The sequence below is a fragment of the Pollicipes pollicipes genome, unplaced genomic scaffold (genome assembly GCF_011947565.3).
Source record: "Pollicipes pollicipes isolate AB1234 unplaced genomic scaffold, Ppol_2.1 Scaffold_5080;HRSCAF=6000_pilon_pilon_pilon, whole genome shotgun sequence".
NCBI lineage: Eukaryota > Metazoa > Arthropoda > Thecostraca > Pollicipedomorpha > Pollicipedidae > Pollicipes > Pollicipes pollicipes.
The window spans coordinates 33,375-56,240 of record NW_023596613.1 but is presented as its reverse complement, the minus strand read 5'-3'; the positions used below and the strand labels follow the sequence as shown (position 1 = coordinate 56,240).

General features: G+C 54.7%; 2 protein-coding genes across 2 annotated transcripts in view; both read left to right on the top strand.

Moving 5' to 3' along the window:
* The window catches only part of LOC119101941 (putative sodium-dependent multivitamin transporter), a 3,031-nt gene extending 1,602 nt beyond the window's left edge, over positions 1–1,429 (top strand). Inside the window, exon 3 of the mRNA XM_037225335.1 lies at positions 1,415–1,429. Coding sequence (XP_037081230.1) covers positions 1,415–1,429 — 15 coding nt within the window. The remainder of the gene's footprint in view (positions 1–1,414) is intronic.
* A 3,200-nt stretch (positions 1,430–4,629) lies between these two features.
* On the top strand, positions 4,630–22,843 carry LOC119101947 (putative sodium-dependent multivitamin transporter). Its single transcript, XM_037225343.1, has 12 exons — positions 4,630–4,671; positions 6,611–6,759; positions 7,230–7,451; positions 13,125–13,248; positions 15,004–15,104; positions 15,525–15,640; positions 16,489–16,759; positions 17,604–17,750; positions 18,036–18,254; positions 19,368–19,585; positions 20,054–20,228; positions 21,380–22,843. The coding sequence occupies exons 2-12, from the start codon at positions 6,649–6,651 to the stop codon at positions 21,461–21,463; spliced, it is 1,788 nt and encodes a 595-aa protein (XP_037081238.1). The 5' UTR covers positions 4,630–4,671; positions 6,611–6,648; the 3' UTR covers positions 21,464–22,843.
* Positions 22,844–22,866: the final 23 nt, after the last annotated feature.

Sequence of the window (22,866 nt, the reverse complement as noted above, 5' to 3'; positions counted from 1 at the left end):
CTGAAGTGCACCCTGAGCTTGCCCCCCCCCCACACTTTTTGAAACGTTCCTACGCCTATGTGCTAGCGTTATTAGAGGTGATTCTAAATTGCTACCACATCTGAAATGTACGAAAACCAGGATAAATAGGAGCGGGACCCATTATTGCGATCGATAATTTGCGTCCACGAAACATCAGTTTTTCGCAGGTATTTGAGACTAGTCATCATTTACCTGTTCGCTTTTTACAATTGTACATTTGGTCTCAAGGAAATAAATCGTAATGTCATGCGGACGCGAAATAATTGATTATTGTATAAGGCTGAAACAAAAGATCCTCCGGGTAAAAACATAAGAGCTATTTTGACAGACCGAACAACTTATTCCTTTTTATCCCACTCCTCGTGTAATTCAGATTGCTACCAACCACATCCCGTTTCATAATGCGTGCATAAGGTTTCGACAATCTGTTTCATCGAACGTTACGCATAAGGCCAAGAAAAGCATTTGTGTATTATTTTCTACAATATTGCTTATGCTCTTCCAGACAATGGAAATTTACGTGCCGAGGGCAGGCGTGCAGCTAAAGCCTTAGTAAGGGAGACGCACACGGATAACACATAGTGATAGTGAGATTCTGATAGAGGAAGGACCCTCCTATAGAAAGATATCGCCCAGTATGTCCTATCTGTTAATGTGAGCATGTTTTTGCTTGATATATTTATTTCTTCCTTCAAAAGCTGTAACAGAAGCCAAAAGCTACCGCGAGATCCAAGCTGCCTTAATTGTAAGTCAATGAATTAAATAAGTCATGCATTAAATGACTGTGAAATAAGCCATTGGTGCTCTTTATTTCACAACAATCCAGTGTACTCTTTCTAAGCACATACAACTCAGAAGCTCTGTCAGAATCTTTATCTTGACTGAACAGGCATATTTACGACTCTGCGGACGTAGATCGAACTTTTTCCACGAATCATATTTCCTGGTCAAGCCATGTTTGTCTGGAAATGCTCAACATTCAGTCGGAATTGGTAAGTGATACAAATTATATAACGTAGTCTTGATCATGCGAGCTTGCAAATCTTAGCAACAAAGACCTCAATGACAGGCGTCTCCATAGGCCGCGCAGCGTCGGCCACGCGCCGAACACTATGTCGTAGCCAACGGGGGACGAAAATGGTGACGTATCTGAGAAAAGTACCTTCGAACGCTTTAGACAAGCAAATCCTAGATGCAGGGAAGTCTGGGTGTGTAGTTCATCCGTGCAATTTTTAGCTTCATGGAATTTTTGCGAGCTTACCTCATATGACACGCTGGGTTCACGAACACTCAAAGCTCACATGTCACTCTATTATCCAAGAAGCACGTACCCGTCTCATGACCTGCCACACTCTCCCCACTCTGTTCCTCGCGTGGGCTGACCCCGCCACAGGTCGCGCCGCGCTGAGCTCACCCGGCGCCACCAATGATCACGCTGCACATGTTCTCTTGACAGTTGGGTTCCAAACAATCAGAGGCCAACTCTGGTCAAGCCGGGGTCAACTTGCGGGACGAGGCAGCGTCGGGCGTTGGTTAACCCAGCCCTACAAATTCACAATATTAGCATCCAACACAATGAACGGATTGGCCTTTACAGCAACATGAGGTGGTACTGGAGTCTGGTGGTGAAACTGAGGAGTAAGGGTGGAATCTCAATTTTTTTCGCGTTGCTGCAATTGCTAATCCGTCCGGAGGACAACTTCAAAGTTTTCAAAAAGATAGGCCAGGCCTGGTCTATGAACGGTACCTAATTTTAAGACATTCGAAAACATTATTTCATGACGGTCGCTCTCGCGCGCACGGAACCCATCGCTTGGTGTTGCTTACAGTAGTCAACGCCGTTCGTATTCACGGGAACTGAGACCCAAGCCATTGTTGAACTTGTTTCCGAGATCGCGGGCGCGTAGGCTCCAGCCCTTTAATAAACTGTTTCGTTTGTCGATGTTGCAAAAGAATAAGTGTTCTCAGGCAAGCATGGGATGGCATCATTCGTTTTCAACTCATTTTACCCACGGCATTCAACACTAATGAGACCCTTATTTTCGGGAATGGCTCCTTGGAAAGAAAACTAGAGGCCACATTGTTGTTCCCGGTCAAGGACTGAAGGGCCATTCTGTGCCACCCCGGGGTGTCTTCCGGCTGCCATTCTGACACGGGGGTGGGGGATCCCCCGGCCGATCCGGAGACCCTTAGAGGGATACACTCATGTCACTTTGGTGTCCTTCCTGACGCAGGAAGCCTTCTGACTCGGGCAGACGCAAAACCCTGATTGACTCTACAGCATCTCTAATAGCCGCAGTTGCTCCAATAATTGGCTCAAAGACTCCAGCTCGGTTGGACGGATCCATGCCGGACTTGCTCGATGTGAACAATCATCAGCTTTCACATTTCCTTGCATTGCCAGGGGGCCTCGACCTGCGCAAGAGGCCCCCTGCCATTCGGGCTCCCGTCTCTGCTCCTGTTGAGCAAATCTTCCCTGATCGACTCGAGGTCCGTTGTTAACACAGAATACCCTGTTAGGGGCTGTTGGCCCCTGAACGCTAAAACAACCGCATCGTTGCAGGGGCCCCGACCAATGTAAATCACGACCCGGCCGTGGCCCTGCTTGGGAAAAGGCCCCTAGAGCTCAGACCGACACGAAGGCGATCGTTCGGTGTTGCTGACCTCTGGCCAAAATAGAGGAATGCTATGTTTAATGGGTCCCCAGTAGGCGTAGAATGCCCTCTTACTGACATTTGAGATTATAGCCCTACGGGTGAGGTCCTCCATGTGATCTACAGCCAGCCGCTTGGACCGTTCAGCCTTTCCAACCGGGCCCATGATCTTTGGTCTTCCCTCCGGCCCCTCTTCGGGCCCCCTCAAACACCGTTCCTTGCTGACTCAGGCCATTGGCCACTTCACGACCCCAGTTAGGCACTGTGACTCCTGACCGACACAGGAGCCCCTCATTGAGTCAGGGACCCCGAGCAGTGCAAATCGCGGGTCACGGCCTTTTTCCTGTCCAGGAAAATGGACCTCAAGGGCTCAGGCGGACGTGGAGCCGACTGTTTCTCTTCGTGTTGCGGCCCTTTAGAATTGGGATAGAGTTCCCTAATAAGGAGGCCCCAATAGGTGCCCTCTGACTGACATTTCAGGTCGCGGAACTACGGGTGGGGTGGGTCCCGGGACCAATCGGGCTTTTGATCTTTGGTCCCGAGGGGCCCTCCGGCCCCTCCTCAAGCAAGGCCCGTGACCGACCAGGGGCAACTGGCCGAGACATGGTCTCCTGTCAAGCACTGTGGGCCCTTGGCCGACACAGGGGTCAAATTACTGTTTCAGGGACCCAGACCAGCGGAGATGGTGGACCTTTGTCTTGCTCCTGCCTGGGTAAGGGGCCCCCAGCTGTTCGATGTTCGTGGTCTCTAGCCGACTTGGACGCCTGCATGGTCTCAGGAGATCCTCAAACGGCACAAGAGGACATTTGACTAATATTTCAGGTCACGACTCTACGGATCGCAATTATGTATGTGACCTTCAGCGTTCGAGCCCTTACGCCCTCCAACCTGGCCTTTGCAAGTCGGTTCCGCTATGCCGCCCGGGCCCCTCTTCGGGCCTCATCGAACACTGCCCTTGGTCGGCACGGGGCCCCTTGCGATCGCATGATCCTCTGTTAGGCGCTTTAGGCTCCTGACAGGTACAGCGCTTTAGGTCCCTGGCAGATACAGGAATCTCGACCGGTGTAAATCACTGCCCCGGCTTTGTAGCTGAGTGGGAATGAAACCCTCGGGCCCACAGCGGTACGAAGCGGACTGTGCGGTACTGGTAGTACCTGACCGACACATAGACCCATATCAACTTAGGGTGTCCCTGATCGGTGCAAAGGGCCCTCTGATTGTCATTTGGGGGTTCGTCCCCTCAGGCCGGGGCCCGTGAATGAGACTCTGACCAGCCCCTCCCGTCCTTAGACTCTTCAATGGAGACCCCCAAATGGGAAGTGCTTGACCAACATATCGGGCCCTATTGACTCAGGGGCCCCTGATCAGCGTGCAGGGCCTTCTGGTTGGAATTGGAGTGCCCAGCCCTGCGGACCGATGTCCCTCAAAACGGCCTCCGGCCGGTCTTTCGGGTTCGTCGGGCCGTCAAATCGGGCCGATAATCGTAAGTTCCGAGGGCCCCGCAAAGCCCCACGGAGCCACGGAGGATAAACGGGGGGTGCGTGCCCCTGCGCCCCCTACCTGCAGCAGTGATCGAGGTATCATGAGTACCGTGCACTGGCGTCCAAACAATTGAAAGAGTGCGCTTTTTCAGATCGCTATGTTTGATCCAAAGTTAACGCCGGTGATTCCGGGGACCGGTCTTAAAATATTGTACTTATCGTAATCAGGCGTCATACTTAAAGTGTGCAAATCTTTTTATGCTACATGGTTCTCTTAATCTGGAATGAGGACTTGAATATGAATCGGAATCTGGACACGGACTAACTTACTATCGGCAGACGTTAGCGAACCAGTGTGTAAGGAAAAACTATAATATGGTAGCGATAAAATATTCGTGATAGTGGCGCATGAAAGTCAAAAGTGAAAGACCCTAGAATTGCATACTGGTGCCAGTGCGGGGAGTGCAGAAGGCGCGCTGGGTGGCTGTGGGTTGTGCGTCTGAGCGAAGCGCGTGGTAGGTGGTGGGCGCCGGGAAACATTTCTTACCTTGATTGTGTTGCATTCATTGTGGTATGGCAGTTGGTCAAAGGAGGCGTGTCCACCCATTTAGTAGGGCTCTTCAATCAAATCACTGTCTAGACATTGTGCAGAAATCTCTATGGTCGGCAAGCGCACTCGTCATGCGTAGGACCAAATGTGTACCAAATTGTGATTAGTGCGTTTTTCCAGCTAGGAGGAGGGTGGGGGGAGTCTCAAGGGATCTTTGCCCCTGGCCTAAAGTTCCACTTTCACCTTAACATCATCTCATATGTTTTCACCATCTTATGATCAGAAAGCTTATTTTGGCTTTAGGGAAATTCCAGCCTGAGAACAGGTAACCTACCAGCCTGCATGATTTTTTGTGCATGGCCAGTTGTGCCAATCCAGTGTTATCCAAATGGGCCCAGCAACACCTCTGCTTGAGGCAGGAGCTGATGTTTTGGCCAGGTGCATCTCCCAGGATTTTCCTATGATGTTACTTGTACCTACTGACTGCTTAAAATTCATGCCACAGTCAAGGTGGGCCAGAATCATACTATATTTACCATCCAATATGCTGCATTGCATTTTTACATTGTCAGATTTACAGCTGGCACTGGCTACCTGGCAAGCATTTGTTTGCAGCCATTTTAGCAGTCAAGCACAAGCTGTGGAAATTGTCACAGGCAAAATGCTTTGCACTTGCCCAAAAGCTTTATCTGAGCACCTCAATATAATATGTTGGGTGCTGCATGACCTACAGCAGTTGATGCACCCTAAAACCCCAAATCATCATCATCATCAATATAATCTGTAAATCCCTTGCCACAGGAAGGGTTGTGCAAGCAGGCCCATGCAAGGCAGGACAAGATAATATGGTAGCAAAAGACAACTGATCATGTTAAAGAAGTGTGTTTTCTAGTTATATTCTATTTCTTCCACAGGTCATCATCAGCTAAATATTTGGTAACACAATCTCCCAGTGCATTGCCTTTCCCCAGATACCATGAGCTGCTTCAGTACAGCATGAGCTGTGCCATTTAAGGCATTTCTGCCTTAAAATTGTCAACTGTGCCCAAATACCAATCATTGCTCTAACTCTGGTCATGGCATACATACATTGGTACCTAATGTTAAAAAAGAGCATTGTACATCAATGATTGTTTTTCAGGCAGAGCATGTTGTAAATAATCATGAAACAGGTACATCTGTACTTTTACCTTGGAACTTAAGTAATTATGATAAGAAATAAGTATAGTCTCTCATTCAAGCAATCTGATGATATATATCTAAAATGAATTGTGGAAAAGTGGAAGAGAACACCAGGCTGGGGCAAAAGTATCAACAGCTGCTTTTTACATGGCCTTTAGCCAAAGAAAATACATGACTTATATACATGCAACATACTCAAACACTTGAATGAATGTCACTAACATTACCTTGAGAAAGAGGGAAAAAATCAACAATCATCAGGGTTAAAATCCTCATGCTTCCTGATGTCACCCAAAATCAACTATCATGACTAGAAACTTTAGATTTTGCCAGCATATAAAACATAGTGTTAACTTAGTTTCTTACAATTTCAGCACTTATCTCAAAAGTTTTCAAAACTTGTCTGGGTAAAAGCTTTGAAGGCGGCTTGTAGGCTTGCCCCCAGGGATAGAGTTAAGTCCTCTCACGCATCCTGATATGCAGGGCAACTGCAATCACTCAATCCTAGCTGCAAAAATTACATTGCCAATCTGTTTGATGCTGGCCTGGGGGTTTTGGAAGAGCTCTTTGTGGTCCAATCCAGCATGTTGATGCAAGTGTTGTTTTTCATATTGATATCAACATAACTCGAAATTGAGCCATGCGATAATAAAAAAAGCTTTGTTCACTGGTCCATGTTGTGAAGTTTTGTGCATTTTATCATATTCTGTGTTCTTCCCTAGGGGATCCAAATCTGCTCAAGCCAGCAGCACCTGCCACCATGTCGGCCTTCACTCTGGCTGACTACGTGGTATGCGGCATGATGTTGTCCATCTCTGCTATGATAGGCGTGTACTTCGCGTGCACAGGCGGCCGACAGAGAAGTCAGGCGGTAAGAGCCTTTACATTGCTACCAAAGCTAAAAATAGTCAGGCTGTTGGGATGAGACTCCGGAATTCATGTATACTCGATACCTTATTGTGATAATATTACAATAAATTGAAATGTTAGTGGAGGAGTGGTCGCTTGAGAATAGATGCACAGTTACGTCATGCCTGACTCAGTTGAGAGGCTTCAGAGTTTCAGTGTCCCAGGACTCATTGCTGTTTCTCAGTGGCAGTAGGCTAGGGTCAGCTGTCCCATATTTGGAACATCACTAATGTTCGCCCCGCGACACCGCACGCAAAGAAACAGGTAAACATCGTGTCTACCCCCGCCCAATTCATCAAGAGGTCCTCATCCTGGCACCAGAGCTGTTGCCTTGTGATGGTCACCGTCTCCCCCTCACACAGACAGAGTCGAAGGGGGTGTCGGCATAGCATACCGTGACTTAGTGCTGAGCGTTCTCTGGGCGGCTGGCAGGAGTACCTGCTGGCGGACCGCAGCATGGGCTCGCTACCGGTTGCTTTTTCGCTGCTGGCCAGCTTCATGTCGGCCATCACGCTGCTGGGTGTCAGCGCCGAGAACTACCGGTTCGGGACACAGTTCGTGCTCATCAACGTCTCGTACGCCATCGCTACGCCAATCGCCGCCTACTGCTACCTCCCAGTCTTCTACCGGCTCTCGGAGTACTCCGTGTACCAGGTGAGTTTCGACTGGGGCTCGGCCCGAAAAGTGGGTGGTGCATGCATTCAGTAGGCGCCGCTTGACTTCATCCTTGCAGATTCATCCAGTGGCCCCTTCCAGAAAGCTCGCTTCAACTCTGGTGGGCTTCCGTGTCTGGAGGTCTCCGGCATGCCTCTAGTAACTGTCCCAGCTGGACCGTTAGATAGCCTTTAGCTGGAGTAGCCCAGCCGCAATGACCAGCTCGTCCTTCTCCTTTGGGCATTCCCAAAATTATGTTTATAGCTTCGCACAGAAGTTATGCGCCCAGCCAGTCAAGGCGCTGTCGGTGTCAAGCAACAAGCTGGCGCATTCCGATTTGCACGGGACGAGATTGAGCAGGATCTTCGTCTAGCGGAACGTCGCCATCGATCGTATGCCATTGAGAGAGAGAGAGAGAGAGAGAGAGAGAGAGAGAGAAGAGAGAGAGAGAGAAGAGAGAGAGAGAGAGAGAGAGAGAGAGAGAGAGAGAGAGAAGAGGAGAGAGAGAGAGGAGAGAGAGGAGAGAGAGGGTGAGAGGGGAGACGGAGAAGGGAGAGGGAGAGAAGGGAGAGGGAGAGGGGAAGAGAGGAGAGAGATAAGGTGAAGGGAGAGGACCGGGAGGGCCGTCGGCCCTTGGCCCGCTCGCATCCCAGCTCTAGTCCGGACAGCTTACATCTGCAGATCACAAGAACACCTTGCGCCAACGACGAAGGCTCGAATCTATTTCAGGCAGGAAACACGAGGTCTACTCCGCCCCAAAACCGAAAATACCTGCTGCAGCTAGTCATGGAAACGGACAGCAGGCGGATTCTTCAGGCCATCGCCTCATCCAGGAGGAAGGCGCGCTCCTTCACAACTCAACTGCGCGTACTGCGCGGTCATATGGGTCTTTGCCAGGATGCGCAGCATGAGACGAGCTGGTCATCCGTGTGCTCCTGCAGACTAGCCCAGGCGATATCAGTTGAATCTGTCTTTTCGAGGAAACCCCGGGGCCCTTGCTGGTGTGGTACACCGCAAAAAGCTTGGGATCCATCCAGGTTACCACCCACAGCCAATGCTTTGCACATGCAGACAGTTGTAACAGATGTCGGCCTGGAAGAATGCCGCAAGAAACAGCCGAAATGCATGCCACACCAAAGCAAGCACAGCAACTTTGGCAAGGTTTCCTTCAGAAATTTGCAGACGTGTTCAGAAGATATGTCTGACAGAAGATATGTCTGCGTCTCTGAAGTTAATGACTGGTCCACTGATCGAAATCCATGATGTGGAACTTGGAAGACGCCAAACCGTTCATCTTGCAGGTTTCTCATCCTAACCCGAGCGCCTGGTGCGACGAAGCGAGATAGAGCTTGAGGACATGGTACGCCAGGGAATCATGGCTCCCTTGGACGATGAACCGTGCTCCTGTTGTCACCTACTTGTCCCCATGACCAAGCCGAACGGAGACCTTTGGATATGCTTCGACTTGATAAAGCTGAACAAGTCCGTATAGAGGCCTCTGCATTTATCCCAAACTGCGCGAGAAGGCGCCTCAAGCGTCCATATAACGTCGAAGCTCTTCGTGGCCGTGGATGCGAAGTCTGGGCAATGCCCTCCACACAGCCAGCCAGATGCGTACAACGCTCATCCCCCCCCCCCCCCCCTGTAATCACTTAAGATTTATCGGGGCGTCGATACATCCCGTCTCGTGAGGCGACGAGTTCTGTTGACACGGTAACGTCGCGATTCAAGGCATGAAGAACCTCGGGAAGGTCGTCGTCGGCATCCTTCTCTACGACAAGGCATTCAAAGAGAACACCAAGCACCTGATAGCTGCCCCATTCGTATCGGCATCACGCATCACTCCACAGGAGTACGCTATACTGAAAAATGAGTCTCCTTCCTTGGTTGCCAACTCTGCAGCCGGGAACAAGTCGATCCTATGAAGATGGCAGCCTCTCTGGTTTCCCAGCGCTGACGAACATCCGTGAAATGGGATTCTTCGTGGGTCTGTCATTCGGGAGCTCAAGGGATGCTCAACGGAGATCTCATCGGTCGCGGACCCACTCCATGGTCTGCTGAAGCCCAGCAGCGCATTCGTATGGACATCAGGTTATCAAACGGTCTTCGAGCCCATCAAGGCTACCCTGGCTTCATCGTCCGGACTGTTGCCTCGCGATGCAGCTTTCCCCCACCGTTTCCTAACCATTGCCGCCTGGCTGAATGGACTCGGCTACGCACTCCTGCAACGGCACAGTGTTCGCTGGTATCCCGTCTGATGCGGATCAAGATTCCTCTCCGGCACAGAATCGCGGTACGTGATGCTGGAACTGGAACTGCTGGCGCTCGTATGGGGACTGTGGGTCTCGGAATATTCCTACACGGCCTGCAGCATTTCAAGGTGGTCGTGGAACACTTGATTCCAATATTGCACGAGCACATCATGAATGTCAACAAGAACCACGTCTTTGGAGATGCCTCTGCAGCCTCGACAGCTACTACGACTGCAACCCTAGAAGACGTGCCTCTCTAAAAGTTTACTGCTGGACCAGAGACCGGCAGCTGAAGATCATCAGCTAATCGATGTGGTGAATCACCACGTCCGCCAGACCTTTTCCCTGCAGTATCACAGCACTAACGTCTCTTCAGCTCCTGACCCACGATTTAGGTATGTCACCAAGGCGGCGGAAATGACGTGGAGTACCAGGTACTTGCCGAGGCTGTCGCCCAGAGCTTTTCGTCTGACAAGAAACGGTTATCGGAACACCTGCTGTTTCTCTTCCAGCTGGTCCGCAGCGACCTGACAACTGATGGCGGCCTCATACGGAAAAGCCGTGGCCTCCTGGTCCCAAGAAAGAGCGTCCCGAAGAAACATGCTGGCAGCTCAACGTGACGCTCTCCGGGACGTGGAGCGCCCCAAGCGTAGTACACGTCAAATCGTGTGGTGGCCAGGAATTAACAGTAACATGACCGCGACAATCGGTGACTGTCAGCCATGCCAAAAATGTCGGCCTGACCGATGAAAGACACACATACAGATTGTGTCTGATCCACGGCCATCCAGGGCGCTAGAGGACGTCTCCCACACATTTTCTCCCTCGTTGGGCGGATCTCCTCGTCCGGGTGGACAGACATCTGGCCGAGCTGTTCCCCACCGGGTTCGGCAAGGAGACGCTACAGGCCGACAGGTCACCAGCGCTCTCCAAGAGACGTCAGCGACGCAGGGAGTGTCTGCACTGATGCGGACCGACGGAGAAAGGCAGTAATACAGTCTCGAAATCGCAGTCTTCCCCAATTTCTTTCCCCAATCTCCTTCAACTTAAAATTTTGTGTACAATACATACGCTGGACTGGTTCTCGCTGTACAGAAGGCTAGAATGTGCATCATTGTCAACCCAAGCGTGTGATCACCTTTTCAAGCGGAGAATTAACCGCCTTCATTTTGCAATGACCAGAATTGTTTACCGTTCTCCGAGAACAGTGAGCTGGGTTTTCCGAGCCTTATCTCTCATCTCATTGTGATTGCATCACCGGACGAAAGCGTGCAGGACAGACGCGTTGCACCGATCGCGGTGGTGGCGACTAACAAGCCACCATTGTTGCCGGTCAACAATGGTCTTCAGCCAGAAGCTGCCTCGGTATGGGTGTCGGCGCGCGCACCTGTGACCGCCGCTCTCACTGCGCTCGTGCGCCGTGCGTGCGCATCGGGCGGCAGCGATTTGCCGGCCGGTGGCCGCCGGGGACGCCGGCCGGCGGGGCCAACTGCCGCTCGGTAACTGCCCCCCCCCCCCCCCCCGCGCCAGTTGTGACGGCGAGCGGGCAGGGGTGGGGCAGGGTGGGAATTAATGACTGGGTGGGTTACCGGCGTGCGGAGCAGCTGGTGACATCATCGTCGCAGCGTAGCACTGTCTGCGACTGTGAGATGCGTGTTGGGTGGGAATCGATTGGGGACATTTGAAGTGGCCGTTGAGCTGTTTAGCACGATGCCAGCTGTCGGAATGGGTAAGGGGTGAATGGCTGTCAAGCTGTCGGTGGAGCCGGGTGTCGCGCAGGTGTAGCACTCGTCGCACCACTGCCAGCTCCGAATGACCCAGTCGCACTCTTCTCGTGGTATTGCCTGCGCGTGGACGTTCCCCGAGACAATCACAGTGTCCGAAACTCCGGCTTCAGTCAGATCGATCACGCGGTGCACAGCACAAGGATGCCGCTGCCCACTCAGCGTAGGGGGCGGGCCGCGTCAGCTCCGTGTAGCTGTGAAGCTCTCTCCGATCGGATTCGCCCACCTGCGCTGCTTTGCGCGGTCCGGAGTGCGTGCCGGTCTCGCGCTGAAGGCGCCTGGGCCAGACTCTGAGGGCTCTGAGGGCTCCGAGGCGCTGCACCCGGCGTCGCCACGGCACGCCCGGCGGCGGAGCTGCCTATATCTTTGTGACTTGACATGCCATGCGTTTGGGCCATGTCTTTCTTTCCATGGCAGCTCAGGGGGCACGCACATTTTAGATTTATCGATTAGATCTTTGCAGTTAATGTTCGCGCGCAGGAGGCATCGCCGCTTTGTCCACTGCTTGCGGGCGCCACCCACTTGCTGCGGCATCCTCCCAGTGACTGCGAAATCGGACCGAGGCCGCTGACGTGACGTGATCTGATCCTGATCCGATCTCTGATCTGATCTGATCTGATCTGATCTTATCTGGTCCTTCTCCCCGTACCGATCGAGTCAGGTATCGCACACCGCTGTCCGTTTAGAGTGCAGACAGCCGGCAGCGCACCATGCCGCACCAAAACTTCCGTGCGCCACTGTTGAAACGGTGCGGAAGGTACGAATGGCTAACAGTTTTCTATTAAGTCATCTCAGATCGGGGTGTTGACTTTTTGCGATCTAGAAACACGCTGGCACTGACAGTAATAATTTATAGCCATGGTCAGTAGAACGTAGCAATTTCGGACTTATTGTATTGAACCTTATTGCATTAAACAACGTTTTGAAATATAATTTTATAAACCAATTCCAAGATCATACAACCCTGCTCTGCGACACAGTTCAGGTGGTGTTGCGAGGAGTGAGGTCATCAAATGCGTTTTACTAGGACTCTGTGTTGGTCCGTCAACTTTCAGAATGAATGCAAGTGCGTTTTGCTTGAACAGACAATTTGGGGATTTTGCTACACATGTGACGTTCTGAGAACACGTGTCATTTGTACGCATAGCATTTAAAAAACTGTTTAAGTTAGCATATCGATACAGAACATGATGCGATAACCCACTACTGGGCGTTCCATGGATCGGAAGTTTTGGGTTTTGTGCAAAATGAGCCAGTTTTTTATCACAGGGGCAGGTGTACAAATCGATGTCAGTGTGGGTACCGTTTTGCAGGTGCTGAACCTGGCACTGCTAGTCTAAATTGCCATGCGCTCCATGTCGCAGCGCTGGAGTGGCGAGTGTGTTCCATGCTGTGATGTGCTCCCTTTGGCGGTGCCTGGAGTACCAGTCCGGTCTGTACCCTCACCTCCCTGTCGCAGTGCCGGGAGTGCCGGTTCGGTCGACACCCTCAACTCCCTGTACCTGAAGTGCCGGTTCTGACCGTACCCTCCACTCCCTGTTGCAGTACCTGGAGTGCCGGTTCTTACCGTACCCTCCACTCCCTGTTGCAGTACCGGGAGTGCCGGTTCTGACCGTACCCTCCACTCCCTGTTGCAGTACCTGGAGTGCCGGTTCGGCGTGCTGACCCGTGTCCTGTGCTCGCTGGCCTTCTCGGTCCAGATGGTTCTCTACATGGGCATCGTGCTGTACGCGCCGGCCATCGCGCTTAGCACCGTCACCGGTGAGTGTACGGCGTGGGTGGAGCGCCGCCGGCGCTGGTTACTGCTACTGGTTACTGGTTACTGGCACTGGTTACTGGTACTGGTTGCTGGTTACTGGTAATGGTTACCGGCACTGGTTGCTAGTTACGAATGTGACGGCGCCGGTGCTGTCTGAGGTTGTACTGTGAGTGGTCGGGCGCGGTGGTGGGTGGCCGTCATGACTAATGTGGTGTTTACGTACGTTGTCCTCGGCTATGCTCGTTGCGTCGCGCGCGAGATGGAATTTCCGGCGACGTGCCCCACCTACCCTGCGTATCGCTCCGTCGTATACATGATGTCCAGTTGTGAGAGCGCTGGTACTGAACCATTGCGGACGTGCCAAAATCACTCAGCCAGCGGTCAATGCAGTGTGAATGTGTTCGAGAGTACGTTTACCGCCGGCGTGCTTTGTGGGCAGGAGAAGGAGAATAACGTGCAATCGCTAGCACGACGGCTGTTGACCCCGTCTTGCCCGTTGGCAGTCTTACTTCTCGGCCTGCTACTGGTCCGTAAACTGGAAGTCACATCTTGACGGTGTTCATGCCGTCAAGCGGGGACGTTTAGATTGGTTTTCCAATAATTTAACCGCATCTAAAGCGTTGACTGTTTGGCCTTTGTACGCGGTGTGGTCTTCACACTTTGGTGTGGGGTTTTGAACTTAGCAGTAATGCAGCTCGCTGCTGGTTCTACAAAAACATACGTGTGTTACGACTCGTGGGCTTATTTCTATTATCACATCATCAGTAATACCACCCACAATGATGACTTTACATCATTCAAAACAGTAATCCCGGACTGATTTGAAGGAGAAAGGAAACATGCGCAAGCGTCCTTTGTTCAGGAAGCTGATCCAGTTGAAAGGCTATCGCCACCGTAACCGAATCACGGCTGGGCACCGCCTACGTGAGGATAGGTGTTATGTCATCCGGTTCCGTCAACGAGGTAAAACCGGGGCCAGAGCGGCCCCGTAAAGCCGTAAAAACGTGGTCTTTGCCGCTGCAGCATGGAAACGGTGGCTTTCGCTGCGTCCGCGGATTGTATCAGCCTCCGAATGTTTTCGCTCGCCACTGAATGCCGAAGCTGCATGTGCTTCTGCTCCCGTCGCGTCCCGTAATGATATGTTTCGGCCCTCAAAATAAATTCATGTCGCAAAAGAACACGCTCCAGCTCTTGGGATCATTGCAGTAGAGCGCAGGGTGGAATCATTTTAGTTACAGTCGATGGCTCCGTAGGCATTTGACGTCAGTCCCCATGTCCTGGCGCCGCCACGGTATTAAGGCTCGTGTAAACGAACCTTCATAACATCCGACATCGCTGCAGTCTGCAGCGCATTGCGGATGATTCTCCGTTAGCGCTCGTGTTGACGGCAGGGGGAGGGGGAACATGGGTGTAGCCACGTCTCTGAAAGCCGGGACAAATCAGGGTTCTCAGGGCTGGTGTGGGATAGGAGACTGGAATCTGGAGACAACCTAACAAAGGTGTTGTTAAATGGGGAGGCGCGAAAACGTGCATGGCTGGGGTTAGATGGGGGACAAACCCCCGTTTTTGGAGAATCGCGGAGAGGCAAACCCCCGCTGCCCCCCCCCCCCCCCCCCCCCACTCTCAATGATCGCACTTGGGGACGGCTGATGTACCGCGCCTCTGATGACACCCGGTTTGACTGGGCGGGGAAGGAGAGAGAGAGGACTCCGGCCGATCGGGAGCCCCTCTGACGGCGGTATCCCCGTCCGCTTCAGGGATCAGCCTGTGGCTGTCCGTGCTGCTCGTCGGTCTCGTCTGCACGTTCTACTCGACTCTGGGCGGCATGAAGGCGGTCCTGGTCACGGACGTGTTCCAGGTGGGCGCACGCAGCGGCCGAGTGTAGGCGCGGCAGCTCCATAACTGTTCCCTGAGCACAGGCGCTATCCGAACCCGACAGGTCGCCAGTCGGCTTGGAAAGGTCAAACGCAGGTGGGCTCCGGCACATTTAGTGACTGCGTGATGAGACCGGTGATCACCTGGCGTGCAAACGAAAGCCTCAGGGGGCGTGAACTCTGCGGCCGGCCGGTTCGGATGCCGAGGTCTGCTGACGACTGCCTCTTCCGTGGTGTGCCCCCCCCCCCCCCTCCCCTCCCCCGCTTCCACCGCCTCTCGTCCGCCGCTCGACGCTGCGCGGCGGACAGCAGGCGCGCTGGCGAGAGAACTCTGGCCGCGGCGCGTCCCTCGCCCCCGTCACCAGCTCTGCGCTCTGACGCGCCGGCCCGTGCGCCCCGGGCAGACGCTGCTGATGTTCGCGGCCATCTTCGCCGTCATTGCTGTGGGCTGCGTGAAGATGGGCGGCCCGGCCGAGGTCTGGAGGATCGCCGACGACGGCGGTCGGATCCAGTTCTTCAAGTAAGTAAGGGTCGGGACCGGCCCGGACTGGTCACGTGCCGAGGGTCGGGGCCGGCCCGGACTGGTCACGTGCCGAGGGTCGGGACCGGCCCGGACTGGTCACGTGCCGGGGACGGCTGCGGTGTCTCTCCTCTGTGGCGACACACGCATATGGGTAAGGCTTTGTGTGTTTTGGGGTTGGGGGCTGCGAGAGGGGGGTTGGAGCAGTTCTTTCCATGTTCTGAATCTTTGCGCATGAAGGATACTATAAACTAAATAACACCGCGTACCAAGCAGGATTCTGGTTCGAAATACAACGACGTGCTGTATATTGCTCAGGTGTACAATCGGCGAAGCATATTTTTGTACGTCCTATATCTTACTTCGCGTGTAGCATAATGCCAGAACACTGGACCGCTATCATGCAAACCAAGCTCACTGATAAAAATGAGCGCTACAAACTTAAGTTACATACTTGTCTACATTGACGTGATCAGTGGTGGTGCACCAAGACGTGTCATCACCATCTCAAAAGGACGCCAAACGTACGCTAGCGTGGCTAGTTTTGTCTACTGTCGTTCGGGTCTACTTCTGCCCGCCCCAGAGCATCTCCAGACCTGGCTCGATTACACAAGTCGGTCACTGGGATCTCCGGCCGACGCGCGCTGGCTTCCATGCGGTACCTGGAACGATTTCGGGGTCAACCAAATTTTAAAAGAATCAGGATTAAATTGCCTGGTCGGGGACACGGGTTTCGCTTTGGTCGGTGGCGGCCCGTTCCCGCACAGGCCGGCCCCGCCGAGCGGCGGGCGGCCGCGCCGCTGGCTCAGCCTGCGCCCTCGGCTGGCACGCGCTCCACCTGATTGCAGCTTCTCGCCGGACCCGACTGAGCGCCACACGGTGTGGTCGCTGGCGGTGGGCGGCATCTTCATCTACCTCAGCCTGTACGCGGTGAACCAGGCGCAGGTGCAGCGGCTGCTGACCATCGGTCGGCTGCGCCGCTCGCAGCTGGCGCTCTGGCTGCAGTGGCCCATCCTCACGCTGCTCAGCCTCAGCACCTCGTTCGCCGGCCTCGTCATCTACGCCTTCTACCACGGCTGCGACCCGTTCCTCGCCGGCAAAGTGCAGCTTCCCGACCAGGTAGGACTGGTCGCCGTGCTGGCCACTGACCTTCCTCCATATGGGGGAGGGGGGGGGGGGGGAGAGGAGGAGGAGGTCGCGCTGGTTGTGATATTCTTGGACGGGTTTGAGTCGTGTCGTGGTCGTGACGAATGCCTTGCAGAATATTTTCGTTCGCGTGGTTTGGAGTCGGGGTCGGACAACCAGTGTCTGGTTTATATGCGCGTTGGAGCAGGTGCCGTCATCAGTGGCTAGTGGCAAGTCTCGTGAGTCGGTGCCCGTTAATTAATATTTTGCACGTGTTTCCTTGGCCACTATGTCACTGTTTCGGAGTACCGCGCAGTTTTGTATGGGTGAATAGGGTGCGTGCAGTTATGTCTAAGATGCTGGTCCGCTGGACAGGGGCCGTGCGTTGTAAGCACCTGGGCTGGTACGCTGAGCAGGGGCCGTGCTGGTACGCTGGACAGGGGCCGTGCGTTGTAAGAGGCTGGTACGCCAGACAAGGACCTTGTGTTGTAAGCACCTGGGCTGGTACGCTGGCAGGGGCCGTGCGTTGTAAGCACCCGGGCTGGTGCGCTGGCAGGGGCCGTGCGTTGTAAGCACCTGGGCTGGTACGCTGGCCGGAGCCTTGCGTTGTAAGCGGCTGGTACGCTGGATAGGGACCGTGCGTTGTAAGCACTTGGGCGGGTACGCTAGACAGGGGCCGTGCGTTGAACTCCCGGGTCAGGTCACGAGCCCGCCTTTCCACCGGCTGGAATTGCGATCAGCGAAAGCTCCCCGACTGTCAGCCTGCGGCCAGAAACCTTCGGTAGTGACTGTTCGGATGGCGCGCTGGGATCACGGAGGCGTTGATCGGTTGTTTCAGCTGCTGCCGCGGTTCGTGATGGACACGATGCGTGACATCCCCGGCCTGCCCGGCCTCTTCGTGGCGGGTATCTTCTCCGGCTCGCTCAGCACCGTCTCCTCGGCCGTCAACTCGCTGGCCGCCGTCACCGTCCACGACTATGTCCGGGTACGGCTCGCCCCGCCATTAGAAAACACGTAGCTGGGGGGGGGGGGGGGGGGGGGGGGGGGGAGGAGGAGAGTGCTTGCGCATCGCAGCGCGGTTTTCTTGTGGGCGTGTTGCAGTGTTCGTGGAATCATTGACATGACATGACAGTCGCCGCGTGCTGAAGTTCAGAAGCTCGCTGAAGTCAGCTCCCCGTTGCGTCTGCGTATTCCACTGTGTCCTCTCTCGCCCTATCCCGCGCCTCGTGAGTGTGTCGCCTCAGCGCCGCCGTCCGCTCTGGGTCTGCAGATGGTGCCGTGCTGGTCCCAGCAGCCGGAGGAGTGGGAGCTGCCGCTCACTAAGCTGCTCTCGCTCGGCTACGGCCTGCTCTGCCTGGCCGTGTCCTACGTCGTCTCCAAGCTGGGCAAGAGCGTGCTGACGGCGTCGCTGACCATCTTCGGCGCCGTCGGCGGCCCGCTGCTGGGCGTGTTCACGCTCGGCATGGCTGTGCCCTGCGCCAACCAGCGGGTGAGTACGTGCTGGAGCCAGCCGCCGGCGGCTGGTCTCCCTCGCTGCGATAGTGTCGGGCGCCGACGGGCGCGCCGCTGTTTGAAGTTTTGCGCAGAACTGAAGCAGTGCTGGACATGAGGATATACCTCACAGCCGTATTGTTGGTGTACTATTTTGGTTGTGAATTGTGCTGGGGAACGTGCGTTTCGACCGCCGCAATCACTCAAGTGCACCGCGACTTGCACTGTAGTAATTCAGATTGATCTTTGGCGGGCGCATGCTGAATTTGTAGGTATTAGTAAATAAATAGTGTTGATGCTTGGAGTTGTAATGACATCCTTCCACCTTTGAAGTAATGGCCGAAATTTTCCGGAAGTGTGCTTAACTTTCGTTGCGATATGTTGCGGAGATTTGCTCACCTTCCGTTACAAAATTCTTCGAGTTTCATTGGTGAGCAGCGTTAACTGCAGGTTTCACTTGAACGTCAGCTTAAAAGCGCAATCCAGATAAAGTGCAAGAAAATCAGCCATCCACGCGCTATCTGGCAAGTAGTGCTGCATATTTTCGGACATTTACATCGGTGTCTCACAACCAATGTGATCTGGGAGCTAAAAACGCAGGCCTCCCCTCCCGCACTCAGCGGCTAGACACGACGTTGGTGAGACACCAGCAGGTGTGGGTCATACAATTTTTAGAAGTGCATTGTCATTCAGGCGGCCGTTGTAGAGATATTTGGCCAGGCTGACGAACGCTGACTTTAAGCGCAGAAATGGCATGTGTTGACCATCTGTAATATAAATACACATGCCAATGCATGTTTTTAATGCCTGTCACAAACTTTTTAGAATTGGCACCTTTTAATGAAACACACTGCAGTTGCAATGTGGGAAAATATTTTTAATGCATGACCACTGACCTCAGGCGGTGCATGCCGGAAGAAAAAACAAACAAACTGAAAAGTCAGTAAGGGATGTTTAATAAGAATTTTGAAGACCGGACAGAGCATATCGAGAGAGATGAAAATACTGTCCCCGGCTATGTAGCAACAGTCCCATGGCTTTAAACGGCCGTGCCGTACCATACCGCGCCATGTGCCGTGCCGTGCCGTTGACTGTGTGCCGTCGCCGCCAGGGCGCTGTGACGGGCCTGCTGCTGGGTCTGGCGCTGACCCTGTGGATCGGCTTCGCACCCAAGCCCGCCCCGGTGGCTCTGCCCGTCTCCAGCGACCTGTGCTACAATGGCACGCACGTGGCCGGCGTGGTGGTGCCCGACTACGAGGGCATCGACGACGGCACCGACGACAACACCACAGCCGTACTGCTCGGCACCGCCAGCCCGCTCCAAGCCAGGTCGGTGTCCAGCTGCTGCACGCTTCGCGCTGGCGTGGCTCTAGAATTCCGTAGGCGGTCTCTCGGTGGTTCTGGGTTTGCATGTTTCTTGTCTATGGCCGGGGAATGTGCTGGTGTTTCGCGTTTCATAAAGTGATAGTTTGCCTGGCGCGCAAGCTAAGTTGTTATGAAAAGATGCTTCGCCGGATAGTACCTGTGAACCGGTGACGTGCAATAAGTTCCTTTTAGCAATGCTACCTTAACTTTGAACCGCTCAATCCTATGGTGGACGAAGTGGGTAAAATTCAAATAGAATGTAATCCGTGGTAATCGACTGCAACGGTTGAGTCCACTGGAGAGCTGTTCCTTCTCCCCTACCAAAAATGTTACGCATGGATCTGACTGAGCGCCCGCGTGAGCGAGGAGACCCTTCATGTCCCGCACAGCATCTCTCACCAACGCCCGGGTCGACCGTCTTTTCTGCTCCAGTGAGAAGTACTTCTACCTGTACCGGATCTCGTACATGTGGATCTCGATGATCGGGTTCGCGGTGACGTGCGCGGCGGGCGGCCTGGCGTCGCTGGTCGGCCCACGCGACCCCGCGGTGCCGCACAGCCTGCTCAGTCCTCCGGTCGCCTGGCTCCTCCGGCGCTGGGGCTCTCAGGTCAGTGGTGCCCAGCGCGCGGCGGGCCCCTCAGCCCTCCAGCGCTGGGGCTCTCAGGTCAGTGGTGTCCAGCACACGGCGGGCCCCCCAGCCCTCCGGCGCTGGGACTCACGGGTCAGTGGTGCCCAGCGCGCGGCAGGCCCCCCAGCCCTCCGGTCGTCTAGTTCCTCCGGCGCTGGGGCTCTCAGGTCAGTGGTGCCCAGCGCGCAGCAGGCCTCTCACCTGCCACACTGGTGCCAGGCGGCATGCAACGTTAACTGCAACGGATCTGGTAGGATGCAGGTTGAGCTATAGTGTAACTGAGATATTCAGTCTAGACTGCAGGGTGCGAAGACTTGGCTTCAGCGGCACTGTCAGTGTTTGTGTTTCCTAGCTCTGACGAGTGCAGTGCGGGAATCGGCTGAAGTGCGTGGCTTAGTGGACTTAAAGAATCTGGAGCACGGCGGTTGAAAATGACATATACCTCAGTTAGTTTCAGTTAGATTGGGTTCGGTTAAGCTGCGCAGAGTTCACAGAATCTCAGATATTCAAAGCACAAGATTGCTAGAAGCCAGACGGCGAACTGGTTCAAAATCAAACGAGACGCCCATATAGATCGGTCATGCCACAATCACTCTAGTGCTCTTAAAAGTTTGAGTTGTACGCCAGCGCGATTGTTACATTAGGAATATGTACAGGGAACAAATTTAGGACTCGTTTATGGTGTGTAGTTAGCACCAACTGCTATTTTTAACAGCAGGGATCTGTTTCTCTCCCAACAAACTTGATAATGTGGACTTATATGGCCATGAGACCATTGCGGCCGCCCTGGCACCCATGCATGACAGGCTTCGCGTGCAGGGAGATCATTGAGCTTGTTCACGAAATTTGGAAGAACTTGATGGGTCGCAGCGCGGCCTCGTGCCGTTCTGAGCCTGTTGTCGGCGATCGGTTATCGCTGGTGGCGTCTGAGGCGGCGGTCCTTTTCGCTGAAAATCGGTTTGATTTGTGGCACTTGGTAAACACGGTCTCAGCAACGCGATGGTGTCTGCCGTGATGGCTTTAAATAGCGCAAACAGATGATGTTTGTTTGGAGCGTCGTCGGGAAAGTCTGCCGGTTTTGTTGAGTTTCGTAAGACGGCTAGATGTGACCTGCCCTGTCTGTCCGGCAGGAGCCGTCCCCCAGCCGGGCGAAGCTGAACAGCGACGCTCCGACGGTCGAGCTGGAGCTGTTCGAGGCCAAGACGCGGCTCTGACCTCTGACGCTGGTCTTGCCTGGCCTGACCTGACCTGACCTGGCCTGAACTGACCCCACCCAGCGAAACAACCTGCCCCGCCGGGCGGCCGTCTCTCCTGGCAGGCCCGCCCGCGCCGCGCAGGGCTGCTGGGCTGCCGTGTCTGGTCGCGCCGCCGCTCGAGCCGGCATCTGACGTGTGCACTGGCCGCGGGCGTGCGTGGGTGTCTCCGGGGCCAGTGCGGAGCGGCGCACCGCTGTGTGCCGCTGGCCGAGCGAGAGCTGACCGCTCCCGACTGAGAGCCGCAGCAGCACGAGCCGGGCACGGTCGGCGTGCTGGCTGGGCCCCGTCCGCCACGTGTCGGGGTCCTGGCGCTGGGGGCTGCTAGAGCTAGTGCCAACTCCACAGGCCGTGTGACACACTGTGTCTGCCACACCCTCGGTTTGCCCCGCTGTCCGGCACAAACACCGGCATCGCGAGGGAGCGGGGGTGCCGTCTTCCGGCCTGCTTGGGGAGCTGGCGGTGGTGGCGGTTCTCTGTGTGGACGCATGACCTGGCGCGTAGTCGCGACGGGCGTGCGGGACGTCAGTGGTCCCCTGCCGACCGGCGGTGGTGTCGGCACTGACGGGTGTCTGGCGGGTGTTGGTGTCGTCTGGGCCGTGGACGGACCGCTGCGCGTATTCGTGTTGTGAGTCGGTACCTGTGCAGTCCAGCGGTGCCACAGATTGGTGTGGTAAGTGTTCGGTGTTTGGTCGCGGCACCTGCGCGATTGGGCGTTAATGCCGTAACAATGTGCAATAGCAAGCCGTCCGTTGTCAAGGCAACGCTAGCACTGGTTCAGTTCAGTGTCATCTCCAGCGATCTCGTGTCTCACTGCTCTCCTTAGTGTCTTGTGTCGTCGGGCGTAGCGTGTGACCTTCCTGTCGTATGATGCCGGTCTTCCGCGGATAGATGAAATGTCCGCAGCCGATCCGTCCCCACCGTACCCGCCACTGGTCAACACACACACACACACACACACACGCACGCACGCACGCACGCACGCACGCACGCACGCACGCACGCACGCACGCACGCACGCACGCACGCACGCACGTATCGTGCTGGGCTTCCACGAGCGTCTCGTCGGACGGCGAGGATGCCCAACTCACTCGCCCATGTCTGTCAGGTGAACGTGTCAATCGGCGTGGGAAGCAATGCTGCTGCACAGCTTGGATCGCGGATGGGTCTTGCGTGTCATAAGTGCGTGTGGGGATGGGAGTGCGTCAAGTCACGCACGCATACCCGCCGGGCTATATGGGGACGCAGTCATTACCACCTTTAGGATTTAAAAGGTGTTTGCCATCTCGCGAGTATATCATGACGTACTCGCGTTGGGGAAACTAGAGGTACGGGGCTCGATTCCCCGCGATGCCCCCCCCCCC